Source organism: Trichechus manatus, unplaced genomic scaffold (assembly GCF_000243295.1).
Source record: "Trichechus manatus latirostris isolate Lorelei unplaced genomic scaffold, TriManLat1.0 scaffold00027, whole genome shotgun sequence".
Taxonomy (NCBI): Eukaryota; Metazoa; Chordata; class Mammalia; order Sirenia; family Trichechidae; genus Trichechus; species Trichechus manatus.
This window is the reverse complement of record NW_004443963.1, coordinates 20,018,555-20,031,140: the sequence shown is the minus strand read 5'-3', so window position 1 is coordinate 20,031,140 and position 12,586 is coordinate 20,018,555. Positions and strand designations below refer to the sequence as shown.

At 49.0% G+C, this 12,586-nt stretch overlaps 1 protein-coding gene across 1 annotated transcript; it reads left to right on the top strand.

The window, feature by feature from the left end:
- The first annotated feature begins 884 nt into the window (after positions 1 to 884).
- Positions 885 to 2,346, top strand: TOB2 (transducer of ERBB2, 2). Its single transcript, XM_004373901.3, has one exon. The coding sequence runs from the start codon at positions 1,185 to 1,187 to the stop codon at positions 2,220 to 2,222; it is 1,038 nt and encodes a 345-aa protein (XP_004373958.1). The 5' UTR covers positions 885 to 1,184; the 3' UTR covers positions 2,223 to 2,346.
- Positions 2,347 to 12,586: the final 10,240 nt, after the last annotated feature.

Sequence of the window (12,586 nt, the reverse complement as noted above, 5' to 3'; positions counted from 1 at the left end):
CTTGGTTACATGTGGAGTTCCCAAATCAGTTCTGCAAACCCAGACTGGGGAAGAGCGCATACACACCCACAGAGCCCAGAAGGACAAATTGGATGTGACTCGAGTCTAAGTCCCCAGTGAAAATTTGGCGGACACCTGTATCCTTTTCCATGTGAGGAGGAAGACTAAAGATTTTAAACTTATCTCTTGGCCTATGACAGTTTGGGGACACAACTCCACCAACACATTGCCGAGAAAGAAACAGCCTGCCCTTTTTCAGCTGAATTAGGGAGTTGATTTTTTGTGTCATTTTCACAGTGACCTGAATTCTCAAAATAGTGAGAACCACAGCACCCCTATTTCATTAGCATTATCTAAAAATAGAGCTAAATTTATCAAGTGCCTACTATGTGTCAGGTAGAGCATGATACAGCTTATATCCTTGAACTAACTAAGTCTTCATGACAGTCCATTTTACAGATGAAGAAACTAAGGCTCAGGAGAAAATAACTTGCCCACAGTCAGATGATTACACTAGTCACTGGTGGGGCAGAAATGGGGTCTACGTGACCTGTTGTTGTTGATATTAGATACCGTCGAGTCAGTTCCAATTCACAGTAACCCCGTGTACAACAGAATGAAACATTTCCCAGTACTGCGGCATCTTCACAGCCGTTGTTATGCTTGAGCCCATTGTTGCAGCTACTGTGTCAATCCCGTCTCGTTGAGGGTCTTCCTCTTTTTCACTGACCCTCTACTTTACCAAGCACGATGTCCTTCTCCAGGGACTGGTCCCTCCTGATAACATGTCCAAGGCACATGAGATGAAGTCTCGCCATCCTCGCTTCTAAGGAGCATTCTGGCTGTACTTCTTCCAAGACAGATGTGTTCGTTCTTTTGGCAGTCCGTGGTATATTCAATATTCTTCGCTAACACCGTAATTCAAAGGTGTCAGTTCTTTGGCCTACCTTATTCCTTGTCCAGCTTTCGCATGCCCTGAAGTTGGTGCTATTCTCTTGGTCCTTTGCAGTTGGTGGTCATTTCTGTTTGTCATTGTCTCCCTGCAAATCTACTCATGGTGCCCCTCTCCCTCTTTCTTATTTCCCAGAGCCATCTGGAGCCCAAGGCTGCCCATCCTACATCTCCTGCCACCGCCTGTGACCTGTGCACGTGCCCTGTGCCAATTCTCTGCCTAGGAAAGGACCATGCAGCTGGAGATCAAAGTGGCCCTGAACTTCATCATCTCTTATTTGTACAACAAGCTGCCCCGGCGCCGTGCAGACCTGTTTGGCGAGGAGCTAGAGCGACTCTTGAAAAAGAAGTATGAAGGACACTGGTACCCTGACAAGCCGCTGAAGGGTTCTGGATTCCGTTGTGTCCACATTGGGGAGACGGTGGACCCCGTGGTGGAGCTGGCTGCCAAGCGGAGTGGCCTGGCAGTGGAGGACGTGCGGGCCAATGTGCCTGAGGAGCTGAGCGTCTGGATTGACCCTTTCGAGGTGTCCTACCAGATTGGTGAGAAGGGGGCTGTGAAAGTGCTGTACCTGGATGACAGCGAGGGCTGTGGGGCCCCCGAGCTGGACAAGGAGATCAAGAGCAGCTTCAACCCTGATGCCCAAGTCTTTGTGCCCATCGGTAGCCAGGACAGCTCCCTGTCTAACTCCCCATCACCATCCTTTGGCCAGTCGCCCAGCCCCACCTTCATCCCCCGCTCTGCCCAGCCCATCACCTTCACCACCGCCTCCTTTGCTGCCACCAAGTTTGGCTCCACCAAGATGAAGAAGGGTGGTGCAGCATCAAGTGGTGGGGGTGTGGCCAGCGGTGGGGGCAGTGGCCAGCAGCCACCACAGCAGCAACCTTGCCTGGCCCGATCGCCCACCAACAACCTGTTGAAGCACAAGAGCCTCTCTTTGTCTATGCATTCTCTGAACTTCATCACAGCCAACCCGGCCCCACAATCCCAGCTCTCGCCCAATGCCAAGGAGTTCGTGTACAGCGGCAGTGGCTCACCCAGCCTCTTCTTTGATGGGGCTGATGGCCAGGGCAGTGGCACCCCAGCCCCCTTTGGGGGCAGTGGGGCCGGCACCTGCAACAGTAGCACCTTCGACATGGCCCAGGTATTTGGGGGTGGCGCCAACAGCCTCTTCCTGGAGAAGACTCCCTTTGTGGAAGGCCTCAGCTACAACCTGAACACCATGCAGTATCCCAGCCAGCCCTTCCAGCCCGTTGTGCTGGCCAACTGACCACCCACCCACTCACAGGGCCAGGAGCACCCAAGACCACGGAAAAGAGAAAAGAAAGGAAAGGCCAAAAAAAGAGGAAAAGAAAAATATACAAAAAGATTTCCAAACTTCTCACTCACTTCTAGAAAAAAGATCCAGCCCAGGCACGGAGTGGGAGGGGCTCCCGAAGCACCAAGTCGAGCTTAACTCCACCCCCCGCTATTTTCCTGCCTCTCTCTGATTTATTCGGTTGGTTTGGGTTTTACATTTCTTTCTTTCTTTTTTTTTACATGTAGTTTTCTATATAACATCTTTAATTAGTGGCTTCCTGTGCTAAGAATGGTCCGGATGTGAATGGCTGCTCCCTGCTTCCTCTCTCCCTCTTCCACACGCCTGGTTTAGGATTGGTGTGTCTAAGCTCCCAGGGAAGAAGAGCTGCAGCTGGGCCCGCCCTTCCCTGCAGCAGCGAGAGGCTGGCCCTGCGTCACTGCCTCTGTCACCCAGCTACCCTCTCACTCAAAGCCATCCAACCTCAGCAGGCCTTCTGAGGCCCTGCCACCCCCAATAGGTCTGACCCCAGCCCCCACTCTCTCTCAGGTCTGGGCCACAGGGAGCACTGGCTGGCCACTCGACACCTTCCCCTAGAGCTGATATCTGTGACTGCGGAGAGTTGTACTTTGTCTAGTTGAATTCCTTTCATCTCTATCCTGTGGCCCCACCTCGCCATCCCCACCTGTCCCAGACTGTCACTCGTGGGCCTGGAGAGAGCCAGACCCAGCCATCGGTCCCTGTGGCCTCTCTCAAGCAGTCCATTCCCTGGGCCTGAGGTTGTGGGTGGGAGCTGGAAAGTGTGTGCGCGTGCGTGTGTGTGGTTTGCTGCCCTGTTGTAAAAGATTCCAAGCCATGTGAAACTCCCCCTGTAGATGTGATTCTGGGTCCCAGCAGGTGCTTCTTTCTCTGAGGTTGGGGATGGGCCGGGGGCAGGCTGGGAGTCTTCTGCAGGGCGCAACACCATGAGGTGAGACTGGCTGAGCCTAAGACACTCCCAGGGGAACGCACTGCAGGCGGAGCTGGTTTCCAGACTGCAGAGGGATCTGCACTTTTGTTTTTGACCAAAAGAAAAGGATAGCTCTGAGGGGCTGAGGGAATAACCAAGTCTCTAATGCCTAAGAGAAGTCCTCAGACTTCAGCCGTCCTGTTGTGTGTCCTTAGCCCAGGGTGGGAGCTGCTCGCCTGAGCACCCTTGTTGGGGTGGGGGTTTGGTCAGTGCCTGTGGTGTGCCATTCTGAGCCTTGAAGTGAGACTTTTGGGTCTTTTGCTTGTAGTTCTGTTTAGTCCATCTGTGCCCCCGTCTGATCGGGAACTTCTTGGTACTCTTCCCGTCGCCTCTCACTGCCCTGACCCAACACCACTGGGCCTTGGTGCTGTGAGGAGTGGGCTCCTGGTCAGTCTGGGCTGGACAAGCGCTCGGCCATCCCACATGGTGAGTTTGGCTTCTAAAAGGGCGCTCGCTTCCTTCCTCTACCAGAAGAGAGGTGGTTTCCCCAACCCTGGTGGGCCAGCTTCCACGCCACGATGCTTTGGCAGGTTGGCCACATGGCTCAAGGCCCCCTCACCAGAAAGTACCAAAATCCCTGGCCCCCGACCCCAACCCTTTGTCCCTGGTGACCCCAGGTGGGCAACTGCTGTGGCAGTGGGTCCAGCCCAGATACTGCCAGCCGCCTCTCGCGATGGGCACCAGCTCTACCTCCCCCAGCGGGGCAATGCCCAGGCTTCTCAGCCCAGCACCAGCTGTCCCCTAGACTTCTCAGGGGCCAGCCCAGTCTGGGCCCCCCTTTCCCACGGCCTCAGCTCCCACACAGGTAACAGGCCCAGGCGGATAGCTGCCTTATCCCCCCTCCCAGCTCATGCACACAGGTACCCCCACACCCAGGTCTGCTTGTTTCTCACCACGTCCAGGGAGAGGGGAGCCCAACCCCTCAGTGTCTTTTGAAATAGGAAGAGAATGTGTGTTCAGGAGCATGACTCCAGGGCTGGCATCTTGGGCCCAGTTCAGTCTGTCTCGTCTCAAATCTAGGCATTTTTGCTTCAATTTTATTTTTTTTAAGAAGACAAAAACCTGCACTAATTTACCTGATTTCGTAGGAAGACTTCTTTTTTTTATTTTTTACATTTTTTGTTGTCCGTTTGTATTGAATAATTTGCTACATTTGTAAAATGTAAGAGGTATATATAATATATGTATATTTCTAACGTTAAAAAAAAAAACGTAATTTTTTTCTTTTCAAGATTTTTTCTTAAACAGAGGAGAGAAACAAAGATATTTTTTCAGGAAAAACAAACTTTAAAACAAAAAAAAAAAGAGGAGAATAAAACCTTTTTTCTCCCCTTCCACCCTCTTTTATCTACCCTGCCTTCCCAGGAACAAATCAAAAGGTGGATTGTCTTGTGACGAATGTAAGCTTTTAGTCCGGAATGATGTATTTTTCTCAATGCAGTGAGCTATAGATTCTCTAGTTTTCTCCCTAGCTAGGGACGGGAAGGGGGGGCATTGAGGTGAATGTGGAGAGGAACTTGGGGGAGTAAGGTAATGAACTTTTTCTTTAGTGAAGGAGGAATACAATCAGGCATTTTGTATTCAGAATGTTGTGCAATATTTTGGAATGGGACATTGGTGTGTTTAGAGATTTAGTTTAAAAACAGAACGAGAAGATTGATCAAATCTGTACAGTTTATATTGTTCCAGATTTTTTTAAGTTTGTATTAAAAGCATGATATATAATAGCTTTGTGTGTGGCCCCAGCTTGTTTTGTTCATGGGGCGCCTTTCTGGATGGAGAAGGGGGAGTGACGTAGCCCCCGCTGGCTGCAAGAAGCAGCTGGTCATCCTCAGCATGACTGACCCCAGGATGGGCACAATTGTCATGGGGCACTTTTTGACCACCTGTCCCATCAACACAGGACACCTTCGTGTGCCCACTGTCGCAGTCTGTTTCCACACTGGACACAGGCTGCAGGAGGTCGCGAACTGCCCCCAGTCTTGGATGCAGGTCTTTAAAAACAAGGATGCCTCTCATGGAAGGGGTGGGCAGGGAACCCCCCAGCCTGCTCTAGATGGTGTCTACCCCACACCACAAGACCCTTAGAGGTAGGCAAGGTGGAGAAGAGCCCACCTGAGCCAAGGTCTACCCCCAAACCTGGTGCTTGGATTCTCAGCCCTTTTCTCAGGCTGGGTAATTACAGAGCTGCTTTAGGAGTGAGCCAACATGCCTGAGCCCAGGGCCCACCACGGCGGGAGAGGACCCCACCTTTCCTTAAGAGCCCAGCCACCTAGTTCCTCCCCCAGGCCCAGGGGCACTTTCTTCCCAAGTGCAAGCTCCAGTTAGTGGCACCGGTGAAGGAGGAGAACAGCACCCACAAGCACCTGTTCCATGGTGCTTTACACCTGAGCCTGGCACCGCTCCTGCAGTGGAGAGGGCAGCCAGGCGTGTGTCAAAGCTATCTCACCCTCACAGCAACCTGGCGATGAGAGGTATGCCCCAGTCCTCCATGGCATAGGCAGAAGTGATTCATTCATGCATTCATGCCTCCATTTATTTGGCAAACACTGGATGTGAACCGGTGGAACAGTAGGGCTGCCTGGGGCCCTGCCCTGCTGCAGAGGAAGAAAGAACATTCTGGTAACTCAGAGAGTTGCTCCTAAAAACGGCTCAGTTATTCACTTGACAGACCCCCCCCCCCATGAGCACCCACTCTGCCCAGGGAACACAGGTGGGAGAGCAGTTCCAGGCCAGGTATGCACAGTTCGCCAGGAAGGAGAAAAGCAAGGCCAAGGCCCCTCCCTAGGGGAACCTCCTCAGGAGGGCAACCCATCACGGAAGAACCTGGACTCAGCTCCCTTAGAAGCCGCAGGTTCCAATCCCACCCCTGCCACTCCCTAGCAGGTGACCTTGAGCAAACCACTCCACCTACCCTGGCGCTTCAGTTTCCTCCCCTCTAAAATAGGGATAATAATTGCATCTACTTGTGAAAATTAAATGAAATCACAGATGGGAAATGTTGAGCATGGTGGCTTGCCCAGGACAAACAACTCAGTAATAACTGACAAGTATCATTTTCATCATCTTGGTCATGACTGCCCATCGTCTAACGCCCCTGGCCAGCCCGGTCCAGTCTACTTCCCTTGCCACAGTAATCAGGCAACGCCCAACCCCAGCAGCAGCAGAATCCCACTGAGATGGAAAAGGAAACTTCTTGGGGTGGAGACAAGGTGGGAAGCGGCTGTCTCCCAGCAAGAGAGTGTCTGTGAAACAGGCTGAACACCACTCCCCTTTCGGGGCCCAGCCTTCCAGCCTTGGGCTGGGAATGGGCCCTTGCTGTGTGTCCCACAACCTCCTGGGAGCTTCCCTCAGGAGAGGCAGATGGGTGGTAGGGTGAGTCACAGGTGGGAGAGCCCTGCTCCTTTCATCACCTCTGCCTGAGTCAGTGCCCGTCAGCCAAGGGGATGCCTCTGTCTGGTCCCACCACTGTCATGCCCCCTGAGTCAGGGGGTGAAGGGCCACACACCCACTCTCCCACCTCCTTTCCTTGGGCCTGGCCAGTTCGACCAAGCCCTGCCCAGGCAGGGTCCATGGACAGGCTGGGTCCAGTCAGGAAATTCCTCAGCCTTGGGGCACTATGAACCTGCTGACCCTCTCGCTTTTAATTTGGGGAATTTCACTGCCAGCAGGAGAGGTGGATTCCAGGCCCTCACAGTGGCTGACTCACTGTGTAACCTTGAACACCTCTCTCCCTCTCTTGACATCTGTCCCATTTGTACAATGACAGGCAACAGGCCAGGCCCTGTCCAGCTGGGCCATATGGGCTATTCCTTGTGCCAAACCCTCCTCCTGCCCCACTGGCTCCCAAGCCTGGTGAAGGCCCTGAGAGGACCCCTCCCCAGGGAGGGGAGGAAAGAGAGGTGGGCTGAGCTTTGGGCAGGCTCACATAGCTACCCAGCCAGGAGCCCCCCAAGGCACAAGGACCTGGTCAGAATACTCCTGGGCTATGGCAGGACCGGGGAAACCTAGGCAGGAAAAGAGGCCTGGCTGGACATCTGGGTTCATTTAGCTCTGCCCTAATTCACTGTCTTCAACATTCAATATTCAGCATCCAACATGGAGCACCCCTAAGTAGGGGAGAACAGGTCCCTGCTCTACTGAAGCCGACGTTTCATTAACCACAACAAGCAAATAAATGAGAAAATGCCAGATGGTGAAGACGTGCCATTAAAGTAATCACAACCAGTGATGGTAACAGAAATCAAGATGCCCCTTTCAGTTGGGTGGTGGAAGGGACCTTTCTGAGAAGGGGACTTTCAAGCTGCGATCTGAATTACAAGGCCCTTGTCAGACCCATAAGAGAAAGAGCAGCAGAGGGACTGGCCACTTCAAGGGCGAGAGGCAGGAAGGAGCATAGTGTGTTCAGGAAGTGAAAAGAAGGCCAGCAGCGATGAGATCCAAGAGGTCAGGACCATACTCTTGCCTTCTATGCAGGAGACCCGGGTTTACTTCTCAGCCAATGCATCTTATGTGCAGCCACCACCCGTCTGTCAGTGGAAGCTTGCAATGTTGCTGTGATGCTGAATAGATTTCAAATGAGCTTCCAGACTAAAATGGGTTAGGAAGAAAGGCCTGGCAATCTAGTTCTGAAAATCAGTCAATGAAAACCCAATAGATCACAATGGTCCAATCTGCAACCAATCATAGGGATGGTAAAGGACAGGGCAGTATTTCTTTCCATTGTGCATGGTGTCGCCATGACTTGGGGTCAACTAGACAGCAGCTAGCAACAACATAAGCCATGATGGGAATTGGGATTTTATCTCAAATGTGAGAGCTAAATCCCTTACCCCAGGGTTGCCTCATCTGTAGCTGGGGGCTGAGATAGAGAGAGGGCATTCTCTCCTACATTCAGTCTACAAACCTTCCCAGAGTGCCAGGCACCCGCAGGGGGTGAGCCTCTAGCGGTGAAGGAGCGGGTGGAAGACAGACCCAGGTCACTATAACTTCAGCACCCTGTTCAGGTCCACAGCAGGAGGAAGCGCTAAGAGGAGGCTCCGACCCAGCCCATAGGGCTTCACAGAGCGTTGATAGAAACTGGGGGAAAGAGTTTAAAGCGAGAGAGTAGTGCTTTTGCCAAGTGCTGTGGATGGACTGGTGAGATGACACCTGGATTTGGCATTGAGGGCATCCCAGAGGTCAGTGGGGACGGGGAGAGACTCAGGGGCAGAGACGTAAGGGGGTGAAGCCATGGGCACAGCAAGCATAGACAACTCCTTCGAGAAACCGCATAGATATGCAGAAAGCAGAAATGTAAAACCTCTATGAGAAAACCTTTGTAATCTTGAGTTAGGCAAAGATTCCTTAGATACAACTACAAACGCACAATCTATAAAAGAAAAAATTGAGAAATTAGACTTTAACAAAATGAAACACTTCTCTTAGAAGACACTGTTAAGAGAATGAAAAAACAAACCACAGACTGGGAGAAAATATCTGAAAATTATATGTCTGATAAAGGGCTTATGTAAAGAATATATTTTTAAAAAAAACTTTCAAAACTGAATAACAAGAAAACAAACAACACAATACAAAAATGGGCAAAATATTTGACCAGACACTTCACAAAAAAAAAAAAAAGATTCACAGATAGCAAATAAGCACCTGAAAAGACGCTCAACAACACTGACGTTAAAACCAAAAACAAAACAAAACCTGATTCTGACTCATAGTGACCCTATAGGACAGAGGAGAACTACCCCATAGGATTTCCTAGGCTGTAATGTTTATGAAAGCACACTGCCGCATCTTTCTCCCATGGAGCAGCTGGTGGGTTTGAACCGCGACCATTTGCTTAGCAGCCGAGCGCTTAACCACTGCATCACCAGGGCTCCATTCATTAGCATTAGGGACATGCAAAATAAAACCACAATGAACACACCTATTAAAATGGCTAAATTAAAAAGACTGACCATACCAAGTGTTAAAGGTGTGGAGGAACTAGAACTTTCATACACTGCTGTTGGGAACAGAAAATGGCATAACCACTTTGGAAAATATTTTGGAAACTTCTTAGAAAATTAAACATATACCTACAGTGTGATCCAGACATTCCATTCCTAAGTATTTACCCGAGAGAAAAGAAAATATATGTCCATACAAACACTTGTACTCAAATGTTCATTGTGGCTTTATTTTTAATAGCCCAAAACTGGACACAACCCAAATGTCCTTCAAGGGGTGAATGGTTGAACAAACTCTGGTACATCTATGCTGTGGAGTACTACTCAGAAGTTAAGAAAAAAAACAAAAACAGATGAACTGTTGATACACACATGGATGAATCTCAAAATAACAATACTGAGTGAGAGCTAGGAAAAAAAAAAGTCTGAGGTACATACTGTTTGATTTCATTGATAGATAATTCTAGAAAATAAAAACTAGTCAATAGTGACAAAAAGCAAACTAGTGGTTTCCTGGAGACAGGAGAGGGAGGATGGACAGGAGGGAAGAATCAAAAAAAGGGGGCACAAGTAAACTTTTTGAGGTGATGGATATATTAATTACCTTGATTGTGGTCATGGTTTCACTGGCAGATAATATATCAAAGCTTATCAAATTGTACTTTTTAACTATGTACAACTTATTGTATGTCAATTATATTTCAATAAAACTGTTTTTAAAAAAATAACAAGAAGAAGCCCAGAGACCATGGTCTTGGGGAACATCAAGCTCAATTGGCATAACACAGTTTATAAAGAAAATGTTCTACACTCTACCTTGGTGAGCAGCGTCTGGGGTCTTAAAAGCCTGTGAGCAGCCATCTAAGATACTCCACTGGTCTCATGCCTTCGAGAGCATGGGAGAATGAAGAAAACAGGATACAAAGGAAAAATTAGTCCAAAGGACTAGTGGACCACAACTACCATGGCCTCCACCAGACTGCGTCCAGTACAACTAGATGGTGCCCAGCTGCCACCACCAACTGGTCTGACAGGGGTCACAATAGAGGGTCCCAGACAGAGCTGGAGAAAAATTTAGAACAAAATTCTAAAAAAGACCAGACTTACTGGCTTGACAGAGACTGGAGAAACCCCGAGAGTATGGCCCCTGGACACGCTTTTAGCTCAGTAATGAAGTCACTCCCGAGGTTCACCCTTCAGCCAAAGATTAGGCAGCCCCGTAAAACAAAATGAGACTAATGGAGCACAACAGCCCAGGGACAAGGACTAGAAGGCAGGAGGGGACAGGAAAGCTGGTAATAGGGAAACCAAGGTCGAAAAAGGAGAGTGTTGACATGTCGTGGGGTTGTTAACCAATGTCATAAAACAACATATGTACTAACTGTTTAATGAGAAACTATTTGCTCTGTAAACCTTCATCTAAAGTACAATAAAAAAATTACTGCAAAAGTATGAAAAAAAAAAAAAAACAAGCAGTAGTTTAGCTTAACTAGTAAAAAATGTCTGCCTTGAGCATTATGCTCTTTTAAGAACTATTTGTATGGGATCAAATTGAACAACAGCAACTCAAAAGATTAGATAAGAACCTTAGGGAGCAGTAAGTTTATGTTAATGGAAAAGGAATAATTCAGAAAAGGAGGGTGAGAATGGTTGCACAACTCAAAGAATGTAATCAATGTCACTGAATTGTACATGTAGAGACTTGAATTGGTGTATGTTTTGCTGTGTATTTTTCTGAACAACCAAAAAATAAAATAAAAAACTATTTAAAAAAAAAAAGAAGTCCAGAGGTATCCAAAGGGCTGAAAGTCACAACAAATACAGTACTCAATTGTTCATTCAAAAAATACTTATTGACCCTATTATGTGTGCTAGGAGGAGCCCTGGTGACACAGTGGTTAAAGCACTCGGCTGCTAACCAAAAGGTCAGCAGTTCCAATTCACCAGCAGCTCCGCAGGAGGCAGATGTGGCAGTCTGCCTCCATAAAGATTTACAGACTTGGGACTTCCGGGCAACATGGCACTACAGTCAGAAGCACCACATCGTCCCGCCACAGCAAAGTGCAGAAAAACTAAGTCAAACAGAGTCACACGTCAATCCTGAAACCCTAACCATCAAATGAAGAGATAAAGAACTCAGCCAAGCACCGAATGGAATAAGAAACTGACCGAGAACAGACAGCGAGGAGAGATACATGCAGAGGTCCCCTATCAGCTACCGCAGCACGGATCCACCATCTTGGACTCCTATCGGAGATTAGCAAACAGGGGGTACGAGCAAGCAGCTTCACAGAGCTTCCAGCAGGAGACAGAACAACCGGTAACCAGTGATATAGGCTTTCCCACCCCCACCCTTCTTCATCCCCACTTAGCCTGCTCTGCTTCCTGCAGCCACAGTCTCTTGGCCAGGAAGCACCACAGTGTCGCTTGGATTCCACCCGCCTGCACTGGCCGGCTCCGAGTGCCTTTTGTTGGCTGCTGGTGTTGCTTTTTTCCGCTTCTTTAGATTTCTTCTTTACCTCTCACCACCTCCCCCTCCTCTTTCTCAAATACCTAGCTCCGTGAGCCATCTTTGCTTCTTCCTGAAAGGCTGTGAAACACCACTTGACTGTGAAACTGCTTCCCGGCCTGTGCCGCCATGCTGGTAGGACCCCAGGGCCTTTTTTGTTTGTTTGCTCTGATTTGTTCTGTTTTGATTTGTTTGTTTATTTTCCTTTTCTATTCTCGGCTTGGGAGCCCCTTCTAGCTGGGCAGTACCACGCGGCTTGGAAGCTACTCCCTTACTCTGCACAGATGCACAAGGACATCCCTGGGAGCATTTCTTTTTTCTTGTTTGTTTTTGGGTTTTTTTTTTTTTCTTGGTTTTGTTTACTTCGCTCTCTTATTGCCTTTTTGTCTTTCTTCATTTCTAGTTTCTCAATTTATTTTTTTTTTTTTACCCTTTTTCTTTTTTTTTTTTTATTTATTTTTTCCTCATTTTTCAGTCTTGCTTCTCTCCACTCCAACAGCAAGCTCCCTTAGCACTCTTTTTTGTTTGTGCGCGTGTTTTTGGCTCCTGTTCCTCTCCCCTCTCTCTCATCTTTCCCATACCCATCTTAGCTCCACACATCACAATCTACCCACTCCTTCCTGCCTACCTGCACCATGCACTGAAAATCACACTCCCAAGCAGTACAAGCACGGCCGACTGGAACTTGACCTGCACTGATTCCCGGTCCGCACTGTCAGCCCTGATACATGCCACAAACAACCCATCCCAGCAAGTCCCCTTCAGCTGGACCTGCCCTGCTGTACCATACCTGAGTGACTGACCCTGCCCACTGGAGAAGGAGGTGAGAAGTATCATGCCCACAGATGAGCAAACAACAAAGAATGCACAGCCC

Excerpts from the sequence above, each read along its gene's own strand:
- TOB2 (XM_004373901.3), top strand. The coding sequence starts at position 1,185 with ATGCAGCTGGAGATCAAAGTGGCCCTGAACTTCATCATCTCTTATTTG.